Source organism: Dendrobium catenatum, unplaced genomic scaffold (genome assembly GCF_001605985.2).
Source record: "Dendrobium catenatum unplaced genomic scaffold, ASM160598v2 original_scaffold_238182, whole genome shotgun sequence".
Lineage (NCBI taxonomy): Eukaryota > Viridiplantae > Streptophyta > Magnoliopsida > Asparagales > Orchidaceae > Dendrobium > Dendrobium catenatum.
The window spans coordinates 409,084-431,451 of NW_021556590.1; the positions used below are offsets into that span (position 1 = coordinate 409,084).

Genomic DNA, 22,368 nt, shown 5'->3' on the forward strand with positions numbered 1-22,368 from the left:
CTCTGCCGGTCGGCGACGGTCCGCATCAGATACATTGATGATAAAGTTTGGTTTGGGGTGGGGTGGGGTGGGGGGGTTTGAGCGGGGGCGTGGGGAGGGGACTTCAGAAACAAAAGGTGGCATAAGATTAGTAGAACAAAAGCTAAGTATAATATATTATTTTCGTGGGTTAATAATGAATATTAACTAGTCAAACATTACTGAAACATAAAAAGCTACGAAAGAGTGAGAGGGCTAAATATTTTGACTCTATCATACAAATGTTCAAAAATATAGATAAAGATATAACTTCTAAAACAAATATTGAGTAATTGAAGTGAAAAAATTCCTCAAGATTATTGAACGATAAAATAATATCACGGAAACATAAATGTAAAACTTCATAAAACTACTAATATGGATTTTGAGAGTTGAATTATAAAAAAGTAATTAATAGCCCAGTTAAATGACACAAATGAAATGGTTAAGATGGATTTGTGGTAAGACTTTATAGTGTATAATAAGAAATGATTATAATATATAAATGGTAAGAGTAGCACCTATTGAAGATAAGTTCAAGGAGAAATAAACTTGGGTTGTTTGAGCACATACAATGGAGGGTCAAAAAAGCATCAAAGCTGCATGGATAAAATTATTGTTTGAGGCTTAGAAAAAAAAGGATACACTAAAGATAATATGACTAGAAGTGTGACAAGGTTTATAAAAGATGGAGTTGAAGCATGATGCAAATACTCAAAAAGAAAAAAATGGTAAATGAAGATTCATAAACTTGACCCTAAATAGGTTGAGGCTATGATGATGCTGAAATCCAAGTACTCAAAGCACAATTAATTTTTTTCATGAATACCTTATGTACTTTCTTAGAGAAAAAACGAGAGATAATAAACATAACAGATTCAAGTTATCAAGAAATATCAATTAAACTATTAGCAAAACTAGCATTCAACATGAATGAATAGAACAGAGATCATAAGCCCAATCAAATCTTTGAGATAAGGCTAATCATGATCATGACTTTACCTCAAATCACTTTAAAAAATTGTCACAATGTAATATTGATGCGGGCAAAAATTCCGGGGGATGGGGGACCCGAGAACCTCGGCCCACAAAGGTAACGAAAATAAGAAACTCCTACGTAATATGAAGAACAAATTCTTACATTTCAAATCTAAAACAGACTTAGAAATTAAAAAACAAAACTTACAGCACAGATTAAAATTAAACGACTTACAAACTTGAATCTAATAGTAAGACACCCTAAACTTGCTTCACTTAGAGACGAAGGATACAGATGGGGTGGTCACTTGCGGAGAGACGAAAGAGGTTAGAAGCCGAGAAGAAGGGTGGAAAGAGCTCGCAAGATTTCCATATGAGGTGAGAAGAAGAAATGGACAAAGCTCGCAAGCTTTTCCAACAAAACCCGAAGGTTTACATTTCCAAAATCATTCATATATCACTTTACATAAAATTACATAACCCCTCATATTTATATGTATGAAAGGGGGAATACAAACGGACACAACATTTAATTCCCATAGGAATCCAAACAACACAAGCCATGGAAAAGCCACCTTGCTTTTCACAGAAAAACAGCCCAGCCAGGGAACCGAGGAAACATCCACGGGAACCCAAGAGGCAGCACGGAACCGAGGCGCCAAAAGCCACGGGAAGGCCTCCGTTCGGAAAACCAGCAGCCACCGTGAGAACCAAGGAGCCATGCACGGAAAACAGCAGCCAACCGTGGAAGCCAAGGAGCCACGGCATGGGAGAACAAATTTCCTTGGGATTCCAAAAGCCATTTTGGAATCCCAATGGACAACTTAAATTAAGACATAAAAAACTATAATAAAATTACATTAATTAAAACATAACTATGAACTAAAACTTAGCTAATAATGAACTAAACCTTAGTTCAATAAATGAACTAAAAACCAGCTCATAAATGAGCTAAATTCCAGCTCAAATTTCATTGAGCTTGTAAGCTTAAGGGAAGTCAAAACCAACTTATTTTGGGTTTGAGTTGACCCCCCCCCCCCCCCCCCCCCCCCCCCCCCCCCCCCCCCTTGCCTACATCATAGTTGGAGCAAGTTATTATTTTTTATATTATTGTGTGTTGTTTTGATCATCAAGTCCTATCACCAACCTTATGCCCTTTCAGAATTATATGGGATAGCTTTCTATCCATTTAAAAAAAAGAACCTAAACCCCAAAATCAGCCTTTAACTCATATATAATTAGCCCCACACCTTCTCAGGAAATATATTCTCCATTCCTATAACATTAATTTTCAATTCTCCTTAGTACATCATTAATTTTCAAATACAGTATGCAAAACATATGCATCAAACCAATTAAACAAAAAATTAGATAAGGTTCAAATGCAAAATAAATTAATAAAGGATTTTTAAATGAAAAGGAAAAGGGAAAAGCCTCCTAGAGTTGTGGATGCCAACCCACAAGAGCATCTTTTTTGTAGTAATTCTTGCTAAACCATGTATTGTTTATGGAAGAATTTAACACTTAGAAAGCTATTATTTCTTACCATCATCCTTCAAATTGCCCTGCATCCTTTTCCTTTAACCATGCATTTAATAATTTCACAAGGGAAGAAACTCAACATTGGTAAACAAATTGAGATCACCGACTCATTATGATCATACATCAACTCCATCGATCAACTTCAGCCAATTGTTGAAGTGCAAACCATTTATGCCATGTTCCCTCCAGTGAGTCTTCTACAAACCATTCAATCCTCACACAACTAACCAGATGTTATCAATGCACTTCTTCACTTAGCTCAAGATAGGTTTAGGAACTAAGGATGCAACATAATGCCAAATCGATGGCACAAACCTACTTAGTTTACTTCCAACATAATTTACTTCCCACAAGTAGACTAAACTGATCTCTAAGAACTACTCCAACTTAAATATCTCATCAAAAGCACTCCCACAATTTAAGCGAGAATAAGCTTGACTACCACATCATGACTTGAGGAACGAATAACCTAGAGCATCCCAAATCAATTGAATAAAGTTATATTAAATCAATTGAGAATCCCAGAGACTAATCACATATCTAATTCATATTCAACATAAAGAATCCAGATATAACCAACCTTGTTCACATGCATTCTAAGAAAATACCTGGCCACCATCTACGTTCTTTTATGTATTACTTATAAGCCTTTAATTTTGAAAGTCGTCTTGCTAAACAATCCATAAACATTAACTTTTTAATCATACGTCACTACAGCCATATGCACATAGGATCATTGTAGCTAATAACTTGACCATAGCCTATCACAGAAATTAGTTCCCAAGAACCCCTCCAATGCAGATATTTATAAAAATTGTGTCAATAAAAAAAAAAAGATTTCATCATGGTAATGGAAAAAGGGAAGTTCCTTACATAATGTGGTAAAAAAAATTCACCAGTAAAATTAACCAGGATATATCTGAAATTTTAGTAGTATAACAGTAAGAAAAACTGGAAGACTGCGTGCAAATAAAACTATAGAACCTTTTAAATCTTACAAGTAGAACACAATGTATTTCACATATAAATATCTGAAAAAAAAAAGAAGAAAGTTCTGTTTAACTAGCATATTACAGAAACCAAATAAGTAAACATACCCTAGCACTCAAGAGGCGTCTGTTATCTTGCTTAACCATCTCCATCAATGCTATCTCCAATTCGTCAGCCCTAATATGATAACATAAATAGTTAATAGACTTTAGACTGCCTATAAATAAGCAAGTTATTAATTTGAACAAAACTAATCATGTTTTCCAATGACTAATTAAATAAAATTAGCATTTTGCTTTGATTCATCTAAATAAAAAGAACAGAAAAAAATTTCTAGAATACAAGCAATGCAGACTGATAGCAATACACCGTTAGTAGCACACCAAGCTGAGTATAAAAGCAAAGAGCATGAAGAGCACAAATGCTCTGTGTAATAAATCAACCCACACAAGCAAACCTAACCGGTCGAGTGGCCCTTCTCATATTTTTCCTTCCTCTGCCGACAACAACGGTGAGCTCTCATCTTCTTCCTCTCTTTCTCTGTATTCCTCCTCTTCTCCCTTTTCTTTCCCTTCTTAAATTTTATTTTCATCCAATCACACAGCTAAGGAGATGCCACGTCAGTAATGAATGGGCAGCAATCCGAGAGCTGCAGTTGGAGATCCGTGGGCAGCAAGCTACAATTGGAGATCCATAAGCAACAATCCGTGGGCTGCAGATGGAGATCCGTGGGCAGTAATCCAAGGGCTGCAGTTGGAGATTCATGGGATATGATTATTATAATTAATTAGAATAAATGTCTTTCATTTTTCTATTTATTCTCCTACAATGTATATATATATGTAATGATTCCAAAGAATATAATAGAATTTGAATTTCCCTCTAAATAATTTCTTCATGGTATCAGAGGCTAGGAAAATTCTAAGCCTTCTATGAGTGCCGGCGGCAAACCTTCCTCCCTTTCTTCAAAACCATGCCAAATCAAATGTGAAACTTGCCAATTGGCTAAACATACCAGATCATGTTAACCAATTATTCCTTACCAACCTTCTAAACCCTTTGCCTTGATCCATAGTGATATTTGGGGACCCTCAAGGGTTACAAATATAAGTGGAGCAAGGTGGTTTGTGATATTTGTTGATGATAATATTAGACTCACTTGGGTTTATTTAATGAAGGAAAAAATCTGAAGTTGAAAGAATCTTCAAATCATTTCAACTGATGATTCAAAACTAGTTTGATACGAAAATTCAAATCTTAAAATCAAACAATGGGAGAGAATACTTCCATTCTATCATAAGAGAATACCTATCAAGCCAAGAGATAATCCAAGTGAGTTCATGTGCTTATATGCCTCAATAAAATGGGATAGCTGAGAAAAAAATAGGTAACTCCTGAAAATAGCCAAATCTATTATGCTATTCACAAAAGTACCAAAATATCTATAGGAGGAAGCCAATCTTACTACTGCATACCTAATAAATAGGTTACCTACTCAGATACTAATATTTGAAATACCTAGACAAACTTTACTCAGCCTATCCTCATGCTCGTTTCATATCATCAAACCTACCTCAAGTTTTTGGCTCTGCCTTGTTCATATCTATCCACAATATAGAAGCAAGCTTGACCCAAGATAAAAAAAAATGTGTCTTTATTGGCTATTCCCCAACAAAAAGATGTTACAAATTCTTTTGCCCTATTTCTAGGAAAGTATTTAAAATCATGGATGTCACCTTCTTTGAAAACAACCCATATTTCACTAGTTTTGAAATTCAAGAGTTGGGAGTGAAATTCCTTATTATACTACAAAACAGAGTTAAGTCAAAATCAACAAATATCATAAGAAATCCAAACCACGAGCATTTCCCAAGGTATATCTCCTATATCTCAAACTCCACCTTCAGACCTATTATCTCCACCCATAAGTCCTAATCAATCTCTGCAAATAGTAGCAATTAAGGAACAACAATATGTATACTCAAGAAAAAGAAAGCAAAATCAGCATATGCCGAGCAGTGAGACAGATCTTGTACCTGTCAACTCTACTTCAATGGATCCAGCAACTGTAGATATTCATGTAGAGGAGAAAATTGAGAAAGTTCAAAAAGAGATAGAGTCATCAAATGGCCAGAAAGAATCATGCACCAAACATCAAATAGAAAACTTTCTCTCCTAAAGCAGATTATCAAACACTTATCAAGTCTTCCTTTCCAAGTTGGATGATGTACAGATTCCTACTAATATTCAGGAAGCTTTGAATCACCCAGGATGGAGACAAGCTGTTAAAGAAGAAATTATGGCCTTGGAAAAAATCAAGCATGGTAATTACGAATCTCCCACCAGGAAAGAAAGTTGTGACTTGCAAATGGGTGTTCACTGTATAGCATAAGGTGGATGATAGTGTTAAGAGGCTGAAAGCTAGGCTAGTTGCAAGAGGATTCACTCAGTCTTATGGAATAGATTATCAGGAAATTTTTGCTCCTGTTGCAAAGCTCGACACCATTAGGATTCTTATTTCCTTAGCAACAAATTTAGATCGACCCCTACATCAATTAGATATCAATAATGCATTCTTGAATAGGAACCTGAAAGAAGAAGTCTACATGGAGATTCCAATGGGGATTCAGAAGTCTTATGGAAGGGATAAAGTGTGCAAACGGCTGAAATTCTTATATGGATTAAAGCCGTCTCCAAGAGCATGGTTTGGAAGATTTTCAAAGTATGTAGAAGGCCATGATTTTAAACAATGCCAGACAGATCATATCTTATTTGTGAAGCAGTCAGAAAGAAACAAGGTAGCAGTAGTGATTGTTTATATGGATAACATCATCCTTACTGAAAATGATAGAGGAAATAATGAAGATCAAGCAGGCTTTGTCCAATGAGTTTGAAGTTAAAGATCTAAGATCACTTAGATACTTTCTTGGTATGGAGGTAGCTCGATCAAGCAAATGTATATTTATTTCCCAACACAAGCATACCTTAGGCCTACTGAAGGAGACTAGCATGTTGGGATGCAGATCAGCCAGTACACCTATGGATCCTAAGAAGAAATTTGGGATAGAAAGGAGGGAATTCCAATAGATAAAAGAAGATATCAACGTCTTGTAGGAAAGCTTATATACCTCTCTCATGCCCATCCAAATATTGGGTTTGTTGTAAGTATGGTAAGTCCATATATGCGTAATCCTATGAAAGAGCACATGGTGGCAGTATATCAAATCTTGAGATATATCAAGAACACTCTTGAAAAGGGGCTATTATTCAAGAAAAATGAAGATAGGAAATTGAACCTTTATTCTAATATAAATTGGGTAAGAAGCCAGGTTGACAGTCGATTGACCATAGGATATTGTTCATTTGTGTGGAGGAACCTAGTGACATGGCGGAGCAAGAAACAATCTGTTGTTTCAAGTAGTGCAAAAACTGAACTGGGAGCATTAGCAGTTACTATTTGTGAAGGTATTTGGATCATAAAAGTATTGATTGAACTGGGAATAAAGACTAGATGCACGATAAAGTTGAAATGTGGCAATCAAACCGTAATCAGTATGGCCAAGGATCCAGTACATCACGAAAGAACAAAACATGTTACTATTGATAGATAATTTATATATGAAAAAATAGATAACTCATTAAATTAAAATAGTATATATACCAACTCATGAACAACTTGCCGATGTTCTGACAAAGGCACTACTGGCTCTCTACTTGATAAGTTTGTTTGCAAGTTAGGATTGTACAACCTGTACAACCCAACTTGAGGGGGGGTTGTTGAATCACGTAGCTAAGGGGAGGCCACATCAGCAATCCGCGGGCAGCAATCTGAGGGCTTTAGTTGGAGATCCGTGGGCAACAATCCAAGGGCTATAGTTGGAGATCTGTGGGCAGCAATTTGAGGGCTGCAGATGGAAATCCGTTGGCAGTAATCCGAGGGCTGCAGTTGGAGATATGTGGGATATGATTATTATAATTAATTAGAATAAATATCTTTCCTTTTTCTGTTTATTCTCCTATAATGTATATATATATGTAATGATTCCAATGAATAGAATAGAATTTGAATGTTCCTCTAAACAATTTCTTCAATTTTCAATTGTAGTTTTCTCAAATATGTAGATTTTCCCTCCACAAAAATCCGTTGGATTCACCGCCTCATCTTCCCCCTTTCTCTTTCTACTTAACTTGCAAGCATAGATTAATTTCACTTGTTTTAATCTTATATTTAAGTTTGCATTTAATTGATTTTGAGAAAGATTTACATGATTAAGTTTGATATTGTAGGCCATATCCCACAATACAAATAATTAATTCAAGTTGACTAGGGGGAACCTAGGTTGAGTAGATTGGACCTATTTCATATAAATATGGGTTGTAATGCATTTAATTGCATACCTATAACTAATTGAGAGTTCGTAATGTGTAGGACCTTTGAATTAATTTTTCATCTCATGTGAATGGCTAGATCTCAAATAAGTTTAGAAAATCATGCCATTCGCAAATAATTTTTTGTTTTACTTCTTTGATGTAATATTTTTATGGACTTTATTGATACAATAAAATATTAATTATTTTTCATTGCTTGCTCTCACATGTTATGCTTATAATTACTTCTACGTGAAACTTTTCTTTTTTAGAGCAATATCAGTTCAATCGATATTGACTTTTAAAACTTATTTTAAGACTTGAGGTTAATCCCTTCATTATGTCCCGTATTGATAGCATATATCACCTTCCAAACACAAGATGTGAAACTTAGCATCTAACTTCAATAGCTCAAAGAAATAATGAGACATCCTAGCTTGAATAAAAGCAGAATTTGCAATAAATTTCTTCTTTTCCACCAAAAAATGTAAAAAAGCTACAAAAAATGAATTGAACTTACGAAGAGTGTTGTTTAATTTTCAAAACAGAAGAAATTTTATAGAAGTTGTAATTGAATCGTTAGGAGCCAAACCAGTATGAAAACAATAAATTCAGCCAACAGTATGTGGTTGTAAATCAGATCAACTATGAGCAAGTCCATTAATCCATTTGAGACTGGTCCCTTAACATTTCACATTACTCCAGGGTCATAAAATCAAAGTAAAATGAATTTAACCTCAAGACCTTGACCAGATCCAGCGAAAACATTGCAATGTGAACAGCCAAAGACTCTGGGTATTGATGCCTATCTTTATCATAGAAGTATACAGTTTTTTTTTTTATGGAACAAACCAGCACTTGCACAATGCCTGCGGGAGCTAAATCAAACATGCAATGTGAAAAAACATTGCAGCAAGGATACAACTTATCATAAGGATCCCAGCATTTGCAAAAAGAAAATTCCACTGTTGCAAATTCAAACTTTGTATACAGTTTTAGATTATGGAACAAACCAGCACTACCAAAATGCCTGGGGGAACTAAATCAAACATGCAATGTAAAAAAAAATTGCAGCAAGGATATAACTTTTCATAGGATCCCAGCATTTGCAAAAAGAATATTCCTCTGTGGCAAATCCAAAGTTCGTAAAACTTCTATAGATCCATTACTAGTCATTTTTCCTCATAGGCAAAATAAAATAAAATAAAATAAAAACCATGACGTTTTATACACTTAAAATTGGCGGTTGCATCACACATTTTACAAATTTTTAAGGAAATTGGAAATAAAGGAATATGCTAATCTTTATCGTAAGAACACTAACCTGAGGATAGCTGATCTCCTATCCTCCAGCAATCTGCACAACTCAGCCTTCAACCAAGTTACCTAAGTATGTACAAAAATATTAATCACTCAGGAAGGCAGATTTATAAGAGACAATGAATTGTTTGCATCTTGCATATTTCTACATTTCGAAGCAATTGATGGGAGACAAAGGCACAAAGAGGGAAAACAGACTGGTGGGAGTACATACAAGAAAAGAGGATGGATCAGGTGGGCTGCAGATAGAAAAAGAAGAAAACCAAGAGGGGTTACACATAGAGGGTATGTGGAAGAGGAGAAGGCAGATGGGGAAAGATGCACGAGGGAGGTGGGGGGCAGAAAAATGGAATAGAGAGAAAGAGGTGTAATAGAAGGGATTTTGAGATAGAGAGAGGATGTTTAAAGGGGTTATGTGTGAAAGTTAAGTAGAAATAGAAGATAACAAGAGGGGATGGGTTAAAAAAAAAAACAAAACAAAAAACCAAAAAAAAAAAAACAAAACAAAAAAAAATAGAGGGGATGGGTTGTTGATACAAAATAAATTTAATAAGTCTTTATTACATAAATCATAATAAGCCCTTCAGTCTTATTTATAGAGAAAAAAAGACACGGTTAATAAAAAAAGATATCCAAAAATAAATAAAGTCTGAAAAGATTTGAAAAAAATATACCGTTAATAAATAACTCAAAAATAAAAAATCATAAAAGAGAATAACTAAAATGTTTCCTAATAAATTAACAGATAAAGAAAAGAAAGCAGTCATCTCTCCACATCATTGATGTGAATGTATTTCATGATCAAAAAATCTCTATCCATTTCTACCAGGTATGAAAACTCTCCTTTAGAAGTTCTGTTGAATGTGCTCATCATGCAAAGTGGGAGAAAGTCATTGAATATAATCATATGCCACCCATGAATCAATCATCTTGATGTAAACAATGTCACTAACAAATAGTGCTCACCTAATTACTTGATGTAAAATTATCAAATCAATCCTGCTCAACATCAAATATAACTGGAGCTAGTAGAAGAACCCACCGTAAACTTTGGAAGGTTAACAAATGATGCAACAAAATCAAAATATGCAGGTAAGGTAAAATGATGCAGGACTAAATATGATTTAAATGAATGCGATAAGAACTTGCACGTTTTGAGTAAGAGCAAATAGTAATTAAGATTGTTAGCCACTAAACAATGAAAGAAAACGAATGAGGGACAGCTACGCTTAGGCCAAATCACATGCTAAGAACTTGAATCACCAAAGTAATTTAGAATTTCAATCCAAATGCAAATTAAGTAGTTATTCAATGAAAATCCCAAGTTAACATCGAGATTAGCACATAGAAAATCAAGAACTCAAATCCTACGTTTACTAAGCGAAGGCATAGAGCATGGCACGAATCATTGTGCTTGAATCACCACCTACAAGATCAGAGGATTTAGAAGATAAATGAATAGGATAAGAAGTTCACCCTTGTCGAAGACCGGAAGCAATTTGTCACTGAACGTTGACGAGTTGTTCTTCGATTGCTTCGGATAGTATGAAGATTATCCGATCCAAATATTCTTCGACGGAGTCGTCGACTTCCGGGTTGACGTCAAAGAATGTTGACCGGAGAATGTCGGCGTGCCCTTGCCCGTTGTAGACGAAGCCGGAGTCAAGGTCGGGATCGGCCATTCATCGATTCCTTGGTTGTAGTACTGTAGATGAAGGTCTTGACTTTCGCTTACGGACTTATCTCGAGAGGGAGGATATTATCTCAAGAATTCAAAAGGGAAATATGGAGAGAGGTGCCCGACCAAGGGTGAGGGCATGGGGGAGAATTTGTTTTAGATTTTAGAAGAAAGAAGGTGGAGGGAAATCAAGCAATTGTTCCCCAATTAATCCTTTTAATTTGGAAAGGATTTGGGTGAAATTAGGAAAGGGGTGGGGCAGCTAAGAGAGAGGGAGATAGAGTTTGAATTGTTTCCAAGACGGAAGCTTGCCTTTTGGAAATAATTCCAAAGGAATCCAAGAAGGGGGCCGGCGGCATAGAGAGAGGTTTAGGGAATTAAAAAAGTGTATTAAGGCTTGCTTAAATAGGATCCACCAATTAAAGGAACTAGATTTAATTCCAATCTAATTTAAATTCAAATTGGTTTTGATTTTAGAAACTTTCCTAAAATAGGATTTTATTTTAGGAAATGTTTCAAATTTCAAATTTGAATTAAATGATTGACATTAAAAATCTTTCCCAAGACAAGCTAAGCAAGAAAGGAAGGTAATTATGTGGAATTAGGAAATGAAAGGCAAGGGGGAGGGTGAAACTGGCGGCTAGGCTAGGGTTTGGGGAAGGTGGATGGGTCGGGTGGTCACCCAATCAAGGGAACCGTCTTGGGTGGCCGGTGGCTAGGTGGGGTGGGGAGGAGGGTCTAGGCCGGTGGTGGGGTTGGGGATGTGGCCGGCGGTGGAAGCTGGGAGGAGTAAGGAGGGAGGGAGGGTAGAAAGAAAGAACCGATAAAACAAGCCACGAACCCGAACTCTTCAAAGGTTGGTGGGTGATCCGCTTCCATCTCCAAGAGGTTTCACTCCCAAACACTCTCAAGCTCTCGCAAAAACTCACAATGCAGAAAATTTTATCATTCATTCATTAACTTCAAAAGATAACATAACGGCTATAAATAGCCTTATACAATGGACGAAAATAAAAGACGACATCGCCCTTTGGGCTTACACATGACCACCCTTAAGTAAGGGGTAAAAGGGGAAAATGACTAAAGCAAATACAAATAAATAAATAAATACATATGACGACTTAACTGATCGTGTGTGCCGGAGAAGAAAACACGCATTAGCCTGTTGCATGAAAAGAGCATAAAATTGTTTTTTTTTCTTGAGAATGGCTATAATTTTTTCTTATTTTTCTTTTAAATTGCTGCAGTTTTATTAATGCTAGGGTGGTAGGGCCTTAGCTAATCTTGAGAACCGCTACAATTGGGAAGCTTTTTCTCTAAAATATCTTCTTTTTTTCAAATCCTAGTAGCACTACTAGCTTCTGTTAAGAGAAAAAAGACTTGGATTTTAAAAAAAAAAATCATATTAGCTATATTCAACTAGCAAGTCGAGCCACATCAAGCTCTTTTAATAGATGAGCTCGAGTTTTAGATCGAGCTCGAGCTCGCGGCTTGATAAACTCGGCTCATGAGCTCGTTATCAAGTTGAGCTCGAGCAACGTCGGCTCACTTACACCCCTAGCAGGAATTTGAGATGATTGGCGAGGGGGGGGGGGTTGCAAGATTGCCAGCAACAAATCAAAAATAGGGCAATGGTTGTGCAATGTACATAAACACAATTAAAAATAGTCAATAAACACCTTAGAAAATAGCAAAGGCAACTGTTTTAAACCAAAAAAAAAAAGTAACGAATTCACTCACTTTAATAACAATCTAATACAAAATTTGATAGTGATGGGAATAAAAAAATTTTAACTTCTAGTGGAATTTTGATTTGAGTGTGAAAAAAGAACCTAGGAATTTTTAATGGAGCAAAAAATAAGAGATAAAGAGAGGGAAAGAGAGAAGTTGAAGACAAAAGGAGAAAAATAGAGATGCATAATTGGGGATGAGAGAACTATGAGAGGCAAAGAAGAGAGAATAGGAGGGAGCCGATGTGAAGCAGAGAAAAGAAGAAGAAAGTCAATAGAGAGAAGAAATACTAACCAAATGTCTTAGATCTGCACTCAACATAAAACTTCATATATGAATATGAATCATTAGTCTTACTACAGTTCCTTTGTGTACTTTATGTACTATTTGCCCATGCCAAAACAGTTTCTAAAAGTTATCTCTTAAATTGCCACACTCATAAATCCCCAAAATCATTATGATCGATCCTTTATGTTCATCAACAGCAGAATTGAAATATGAAAATATCTAACCCTAGAATTCAATTGCCCGTGCCAAAACAGTTTCTAACAGTTATCTCTTAAATTGCTACCCTCATAAATCCCCAAAATCACTATGATCGATCCTTTCTGTTCATGAACAATAGAATTGAAATATGAAAATATCTAACCCTAGAATTCAATTGCTTGAATAGAATTTCAATGGCGGCAACAAACCAATAGGGAATCTTTCATTGCTTACCGTCAAACCTTAACTAGCTTTAAAGTGGCCTACCAACTATGAGATGGAGTGTGATGACTCTATCAGTATCATTTTATTGTATGCAGAATTTCTGAATTGGAAGCATCACATAAAACAAAGTTGAGCAAAAATACATTACATGTTTTTTAAGATCAGGTTCAGAATCAATCTCATGACTAATTGTCAAACTTCCAAAGATTTCATCCACGGACTCCATGTGGTCGCCATCACCTTCATGTGGACCATTTACTACCTCTGCGGAGTTGGTTTTTTGGAATCTTGGATCACATATGAAACCATACAACTTGGACGCAAGACCCTGGGAGTCCCTCCAGGTGTGAAGCCCCTTTCTTCTCTCTTCTATGACAGCCATGACAGATGGCCTATGCTTCTTTCTCAACTCAAGCAGTCTTGCTTCATTTATAACTTGATAACCCATGCAAGCTGTCAAAACAAGCTGGCTGCTATCAAAAGTTGAGCCAGCAAGTGACTGCAATAAGGTAACAGCATCTCCAGCATCTTTTGTCGTGACCAATGCAGGGCCTGCCGATAAAAACATTTTCTAAACCAGTAAACTCGATAACTAACATAAATTGGTAACTTATGAAAAGAAGAAGAAGAAGCATTTAGCTATATATGTATGTGCACATATGTAAATATTGTGTTTGTGTGTATATGCATGGATGAACTTATTTCCCTCAAGGAGAAGAAATAAAATTCTTCACCCAATTAGATTTTGATGTTATTACCTTGATATGTAAAACAAAAATGATTCATTCTCTTTAATATTATTATTAAAATTGGAGACACGATTTCAATTATTTTTAAGATCATGTGAACATCAATCAATGTCACAATGGACGGCTCTAACCAAACGAAGGCAATTACAGTTATATAGAATAGAGATTTTCTAATGTTTTGAAATCAAATAAATTGATTGTTGATGATCTTGCCTGTATAGGATGAATTTGATTCATAAAATATATGGCTAAAACAAAGGGTTTTTATATATCGTATGAACAACATTGTAATTTTTACATGCTTTATAAAAAATGTGGATCATCCTAAAAATTGATGCAACTCAATCCACATCTATTATGTATAAAGAGAGAGAGAAAAAATAGAATCGAGAGAAAATTAATCATGATCCTCATAGGAAGAAAATGTAAATATAGTCAAAAAATTCATAACATAAAATGATGAATTAGACCATAAAAGTGATAAAGGCAGGTACCATATAACTCCATCAAAGCAAGAGCAGTACGGAATAACATCACACGGTTTCCTTGAAAGAGAAGAACATCCCAAATACGAAGAACTGCAATAGATGAGTAAAGGTTATCAAAAGGTTCATATATGGGCATTGGCACTAGTACCTCTAGTGCATCTCAAAGGCACTAAGAGGAAAAAAATTGAGCAAAATAAATGACAGTGATTCTATGGAGTAATTCAACAAGAAGTACAGTTTAACAATTTATAGAACCTGACCGCTTTCCCAAGGAAGCATATTGACAAATATTGAAAGGAACCAGGGTCCAGCAATCCATGGCACCTCCACCCCAAGATAATCGAGATGATTGACTGCATAGAAGCATAAATGCATAATTACCCAACTCACAAGTCTAATTATGAAAAATTTTAAAAAAAATGAATTTAGACTATTTATTTGTAAATTACTTACATAACTTCGGAAATCTCTCACGAACTAGCTCCTCCAATACAAGCAGATCCACCTGAAAAGTGTTATATTTAGTAGGTTTTAAATTGTATCTAATAAATCCTTAGCCTAAAAAACTTAGAACATTCAATAGGTTAACCAAGATAATATTATACTCTGGACTCTAAGAAAGATGTAAAATGAGATATTACCTGAGATTCAATCATTTCTTCAGAAAAGTAACCATCAAAATAATCATCAATAATGGTTATTAATGTCCTAAAATAAACATAACAAAAGGATTAGCAGAACGGCTAGCCTACAAGAACAAAAAAGCATTTATTATTTGAGAGTCGAAGATTGAACAACATAATATAAATCAACTGTAATCTCTTTTTTCTGCAAAACCTATGCATTCCATCCTTACATGCAAAAACTAGATTGACATACCAAAATGCATTCTCCTCGGGCATTAGCAATAATAGCAAACCAGCAAAGAAATTCATAGCCTACAAAGCAACAAAAAGAATAAATTTAACAAGTGCTTATAAGATTTTTATATGAATAAAAAGAATACCATAAGCTAAAAAATAATGCCCCAGCTGTAGAACCATCTGTAACAGTGATATCAACAACATAGCAATGTTGAGTTTTTATTCTTGAACAAATTAAATGATAAATCATACAAGCATGATTATTAGAAGTTTATCAAATTTTATTAGATTTCAGACTTTGAAATGTTTCTTAAAATCAACAAGTTCAATTATTGATGGCTCCTACATGATGGACATCTAACTTTTGATTTCTTTCATCCTTAGAAATGCATTTTATTTGTTTATTTAATACATGAGTCAACCATTAATTATAGAGGATTGATTAGGAGCACATGAGAAAGAATATGAGGTAGATCAAGTAAGAGGATAAATAGATTCTTAGGTTCTCAACAAAACAAAGAAACCAAGAGAGATCATGTAAGAGGAGAAATTAATCCTGGGATTCTCGATGGAGAGAAATTGAGAGAGAGGTGCAAAGAGAGGAGAGAATTAAGATATGGAGGAATTTGCTTTCAATTCAATTCAATTAATATGATAATTACACGCCTTTCGAATAAGATTACATCATAAAATACAATCTACTTCAAATTCAAAACAAGATAATTCTACATAAACGAGATAACATCCTACTAATAAAATAATCCTAAAAAAACTATATGTTTTTTCTTCATGACAAATAAATACATAAAAAGTAGATGAAGTAGCTAGAAAATCGTAATGTAGTCTTCTTTCATATCTTATAGTACGTCAACTCCCTCAAGTGATACAAATTGCAAAATCTACAGTCATAGAAAATACAAGACATGTGCGTTAAGACAAATGAACAGAAAGAAAGATTTTTTTTTTTGTTGTTGTAAGGTATTCAATGTATTTTGTAGAACTTTGTGGTGTTTTTTTTTTTTTTTTCAATAAGGTATGCCTATGTTGTTCCTAATTATGAAAATAAGTTGCATTCTCTGATTTCCCTCTTAAAACTGTTGTTCTAAACTAGATAGTAGTTTGGAGTTTTGGAAGATTGCAGCTTTTTCTGCTTATAATTGAGCTCTTTTTGCATGGTCTTCTATGGTTAATTCCGCATTATAGATGAAATCCTTGACATGGTTTTTAGGAGCCTTTTGCTGATTCTGCGTGTAACTGAAATCCTTGGCTTGTCTGTTGATGTCTTTTGCAAAAGTCTTTAGTGAAGGAGGCAGCTTTGATCTAAGGAGGGCTAGCCTTAATTCACAGCTGGATTTATGCTTGGTGCTAGCCTTAACTACAGTTTCTGCCGTTTTCTCTCATAACAAAGCAAATATCATGCAAAATTGCCTTCAATGCCAAAAGAAAACATCAAATATATTGAATCTGCTAACTTACAAGACATAAAGTGAATAAAAATGAAGTCACATATATTGAATATGCTAAATAATAAGACGTGATCTGTGTGAATGAAGAAAAAGTAAAAGCGGATGCTTGAAATGATTACTTGGCTCAAAGCAATGCTTGTGTAACAAGAAAGCAGTTTGCAACTTTCACAAAAAAAACTACTAAGAAAGCAATTGGATGGAGGTAGTTTCAATTAAAAATCACAATGAATGACTGTTCTACCTGGCAGTAACCAACAGATGGATTATGACGAGCATAAGCTATGAGTAGCCGCTTCAAAGCATTCCTTCCATCCTCATCCAAAGCAGGATGTCCTGGAAATGTCCTTGGCAAGTCCTGAAAGTAAACGAATATTATGCAAAAGGAATTTTCTAGAGCTGATGTTTTGTTTGCAATGTTTCTAACTTATAACACCAGTCAAAAGCTTCAAAATCCCTACTTTCTCAATCTGTCTCCTCCATTTCTCTGATTGACTCACATTAGGTTTCTTTGGGACATCACTGACATCATTTGAAGAAAAACCATCAACTTCGTTGCTCTCAACATTTTTGGTTTCTAGAGCCAGCAAATTTTGGTAATACCCTTCCTCCCTGCGCCTTCCTATACCTGTGAATGCTTGCCATATCTGTGGCCACAAAGCAAGATAAATATAGCTGTTTAGAATACAGACATCAAACCTAGAGTGACAGCAGGATTGGACGTAAAAGTACCACCTCTCCTCTAAGGGCCATTGGCAAACCACCACTGACAAGAAACTCCAGCTCTTCCTTCCAAGGGACTGGAGACTCTGGTTGCGTTCCCTGATTAGTCATGTTGACGGCTGAATCAGTGCCACTTCCATAACCAGAAGACACCTCCTGGTTCATTTCTGATCTCTCTACATCATAAAACTCGTCCTCAGAATCCTCCAAAGGCTTTGCCTCTTGAATATGAACGATTCCATTTGCGCTTCTCTCTGCATCTCCCTTGTCAATCAACAAGAATGTCTTCTTCTTTACACGAGCGCTCATCCACTGCTCGATCAAAGTAAGAGAAGGCCTTATCTGAGACCAAGTCGGGGATTTATGCATCATCTCCTTCTGTTCCATTTGCTCCATTTGCTCATCACCTTCTTCAGGGCCGACACTTTTTCTATGTCCAATATAACCTTGATCATCACCCAACCTAGTTGCTGCAGCAACAGGTGACGCAATCTCACTTTCCTCAGCAGCAGGTGCATTGTCCGTAACTCCCTGACTCTCAAGGAATTCCTTCCAACGATTTGATCTTTCTTCCTCCTCCTCCTGGAAGCATAACAACGAACAAGAAAATTGAGCCAGAACAGCCGAAAAACATCTTCAAAATCAAGTATAGCTAGAGGAAGCATTGCCTTGTAGATATTTGCATACTCTCGGTATGTCTGCAAGTGCTGAGGTCGCACCACAAATCCATATGCATCCCTGATCAAATCTACGATCATCACATGAGTAATAGCGTAAAACTAATCCAACAATCAAAACCCCTCACAAAATCGACCGGCATCAAACCCAAATTTAATTGAAAAACAAATATTTCCGTGAAGCTTTTATCAGAAACAATTGAACATATAAAAATTTCCGCTAAACATTCAACCTAATTGCGTTTAGCAAGATGAATCAACTTAAACACCACAATTATCGCGCGATCCAAGCCCGTTAACCCCCAGCATGCCACCTAAAACACGAACTTCCGTGCCGGCGCTTCCCGATCGGGTCCCGCCAACACTGAAACCGCGAACCACATTAACGATACACCCACAGATCGCAACTACGCAGATATCCACAAAAAGAGAATTCCAATCACGGAATCGCGAACCGCATTCCGCAAAAGTCGGAAATCATAAACCCTACACGTGGAAAATATAAAGAGGCTCACCTTTTATTTTCAAAAGTGAAGAGGTGAAGACCCTTGGCCTTCATCTCAGGCGGCGTGCGTGGCGGTCAGAGCGGGTGATTCGCAGAGAAGATTGCGGCTGTTAACGGCAAAATCAAGGGAGCCACAGCCGTAAATCACACAGTTCACTGCAGCGGCGGTGGCGAGACTGCCGGTTTTGGCGAGAGCGAGTTGAACGCAAGAGGAGCGAAGCCAGCGGGGCGAAGCTTTGCATGCAGGGACGGAGATAAATGCAGCGCACAAATGGCAATATAACGGAGATTAGGATTAAAGAATTCGTATTAACCATTAAATTATTCATCCACGTTGAAAGTATTAGGGGCGTTTGACTAATAGTTAGCTTAATTTTGATTTATTTTTCAACTCTCTAAATGAAGAAAAATATGTTAAATAATATATATATATATAAGATTTTTAAATATTTTCTTATATTTGTAACTGATAAATATAATTCTCCTTCTCCTTATGGATGAATATAGGGTGGTTGCATCGAGGCCATGCGCCTCCGTTTGATCGATCCTACTCCATTAAGTTGTTGGATTAGTTGACTCAACATTCCTCCTAGTATTTTTTTATATTTTATGACTTATGATCAAAATTTTATTAAAAAAATAAAATTAAACAAAAGTACAAGAATAGTTGCTTTGTGCATGAAGGATTAAACATCATAATTTTATTAACACTATGCAATGATTGTTATTGTTTCAGATTGAAATATTCACGGTAGTAGAGAGATAACTTTAGCATTCAAGCTTTATACGAAGATCAAGCACACAAATAGATAAGAGGAAAGGATGCTAGAGTCATAAGAGACATCATGATTTTACGTGAAAAATCCTGTTACAATGATTCCAATAGTATTTATTGTTGATTACAAATGAGACCTTTTAATGGGTAAGGCCTTGGCATGATGAAGTAAATATATATCATATAGAGCGCATTACATGGTGTTGGTCGGAAGAATCCAATGGTGAGGGAGTCATTCTCAAGAGAAAGGTGACATGTTTATTTGGTTGGCAGGACGAAGGAGGTTGTAGGGATCTTTGTCGGCGGACGACGAAGGTCGGAGGGATGGTAGTCTGCGAGAAACGATGGTCGAAACGAGCGTAGTCAGTGGGTGATAGATGTCGTAGAGACTGTAGTCAACGGTCTACGTTGGTCGGAGAAATCATAGTCGGCAGGCGATGTTGGTCGGAGGGACCATAGTCGGCGGGAGACATTGATCAGAGGTACCGTATTTGACGGGCGACGGTGGTTTGAGCGACTGAAGTTGGCAAGTGGCAGAGGTCATAAGGATCATAGTCGACAGGTTATAGTGGTTAGAGGGGCCCTAGTCATCGGTCAACGGGAAGTAGATTAAAGAGGTCGCGCTTGGTAGGCGATGTTGGTCAGAGGGATCGTAGTTGGCAGGCACTGACCATATTTGGTGGACGATAGAAGCCGAAGGGACTATAGTCAGCGGGCGATGGAAATCTAAGGGACCATAGTCGATGGTTGATCGAGGTTTAAGCGATCGTAGTTGGCAGACGATGATAGTCGAAGGGACCGTAATCAGTGGTCGACGGTGGTCCGAGGGACTGTAGTCAGCAGGCAACGGAGATCGAAGAGACCACAGTCAACTGGCGGTGGTGGATGGAGGGATCGTAGTCGATAGGCGATGGTTGTCAGATGGATTATAGTCGGAGGTGATGGTGGTCGAATGGATCATAGTCGGTGGGCAATGAAGATAGAAGGATCATAGTTTGAGGGTGACAGAGGTCGGTGAGACAGTAGTTGGCGGGTGATGGTCATCAGAGGGACCATAATCGAGGAGATGCAGGTCAGACAGACTGTAGTCGGTGGGTGACGTTGGTCGAATGGACCATCGGAGGAATCGTAGTCGGCGGGCGACGAAGGTCGAAGGGACCATTGTCAGCGAGTGATGGTGATCGGAGGGACCATACTTGGCAGCCTGGCGGAGGTCCAATTATGGTTCATCGTGAGAGAAGGTCTAGTGGTGGTCAGGTGGAAGTCCAACAGCTGTCGATGGCTATGCAGTGGTCTGGCGATGGTCAAGCAAAAGTCTGATGGTGGTCGATGACTATGTGGAATTCTGGTGGCTATAGACGGCAGCGATTATCCTATGATGGTCGAACGGGGAGATGGAGGTTGGATGGACTATAGTCGGCGGGCGATGGTGGTTAAAGGGACCATATTTGGCAGGCAACATTGGTCGGATGGACCGTTAGAGGGATCATAGTCAGTGGGGGATGGAGGTCGGAGTGACTATAGTCGGTGGGCGAATAAGGTCGAAAGGACCATTGTTAGAGAGCGGCTGTGATCGGAGGGACCAAACTTGGTGGCCTAACAGAGGACCAATAATGGGTGGTCGTAAGAGAAGGTCTAGTGGTGGTCGGCGATCAAGTGGAAGTTCGACGACGGTCGATGGCCGAGCAGTGGTCTGATGATGGTTGGCCAAAAGTTTGATGGTGGTTGATGACTATGTGGAAGTCTGGCGGCTATCGATGGCTAAGCGGTTGCCCGATGATGGTCAGCTGGAAGTCTGACAATGGTCGATGGCTCGGTGGAAGTTCAACGACAGTCGATAGCCGAGTAGTGGTCTGGCTATGGTCAGGCGGAAGTTTGACAGTGGTCGACAACTATATGGAAGTTCGATGATTGTCGGTAGCCGGGTGGTTGTCTGGTGATGGTCGGGTGGAAGTTTGATATTGGTTGATGGGTGGGTGAAAGTCCATAGTAGTCGGTTGTTGGGCGATGGTCCGACAATGGTCAGGTAGACGTCTGGCTGAATTCGGAGGCTGAGTGGAACTCTAGCAGTGATTGACGACCTAGTGGAAGTCCAGCGACTGCCAGTGACCGAGGGGTGGTTCAACAACAGTCGACGGAGGTTCACCGACGGTGGTGTTGGAGCTCTCGAAGCTTCAGAGCTCTCTCTAATATATGGCCCAAGGTCCCCCCTCATGTAGATAATGGAGGTCTAATTATAGATTTTTGTGAACAGTACACCTCGTAAATATAAAGAAGATTCGGTGCAAGTTCAGAGTGCTCCATCAGATGGCCCATATTGATTCCCCCGATCATAGAGCATTTTCCAAGTGTTTAAGCGCCTTAATGATATCAGAAATCAATGATCTTGTGCTCATTTGATTCGTCTTGTTGAGTCGCTCAATTCGCAATAAGCATACTATATTTGGATATAATTTTGGCATACAATTAATGAATGAACCTTCTAAATAAGCTTCAGACTCTTAATTCAGACCCATTTGTGCTCAAATTGTACCGATTTTGGTGTCATTGAGTTCGTCTCTTTGATACATTCAGTTTGACTATAAATTTACTAAAATCAGAGTTCAGATGGTCCCAAAATTAATTTTGGAAGTTTCAAACTTGTTTCAAACTTGAATATGCCTAGAAATTTGTGCACAATCAAGACAATTTTTTGTGACATATCAGTTCTCAATTTAGATAAACAATCCATAATACAACATGAATAAAATTTCATTTATTGTATTTTGGTAATTACTCTATGAAATGAA

General features: G+C 37.2%; 1 protein-coding gene across 4 annotated transcripts in view; it reads right to left on the reverse strand.

Annotated features, from left to right (window-relative positions):
* Positions 1 to 19,082, reverse strand: part of LOC110100260 (rab GTPase-activating protein 1) — a 45,878-nt gene extending 26,796 nt beyond the window's left edge. For 3 of the 4 annotated variants that reach the window (XR_003699859.1, XM_020827688.2, XM_020827690.2), the window contains exons 1-13: positions 18,815 to 19,082; positions 18,291 to 18,360; positions 17,635 to 18,204; positions 17,361 to 17,546; positions 17,144 to 17,257; positions 15,453 to 15,511; positions 15,215 to 15,281; positions 15,027 to 15,078; positions 14,834 to 14,926; positions 14,580 to 14,663; positions 13,485 to 13,888; positions 9,221 to 9,282; positions 3,636 to 3,705 (exon numbers count right to left, since the gene is read on the reverse strand). Coding sequence is in view for 3 of the 4 variants with exons in the window: in XM_020827688.2 (XP_020683347.1) it covers positions 3,636 to 3,705; positions 9,221 to 9,282; positions 13,485 to 13,888; positions 14,580 to 14,663; positions 14,834 to 14,926; positions 15,027 to 15,078; positions 15,215 to 15,281; positions 15,453 to 15,511; positions 17,144 to 17,257; positions 17,361 to 17,546; positions 17,635 to 18,204; positions 18,291 to 18,360; positions 18,815 to 18,858 (1,875 nt within the window). In the remaining variant the exon portion in view is untranslated. The remainder of the gene's footprint in view (positions 1 to 3,635; positions 3,706 to 9,220; positions 9,283 to 13,484; positions 13,889 to 14,579; positions 14,664 to 14,833; positions 14,927 to 15,026; positions 15,079 to 15,214; positions 15,282 to 15,452; positions 15,512 to 17,143; positions 17,258 to 17,360; positions 17,547 to 17,634; positions 18,205 to 18,290; positions 18,361 to 18,814) is intronic. The other variant, XM_020827689.2, reaches the window with a different exon arrangement.
* Positions 19,083 to 22,368: the final 3,286 nt, after the last annotated feature.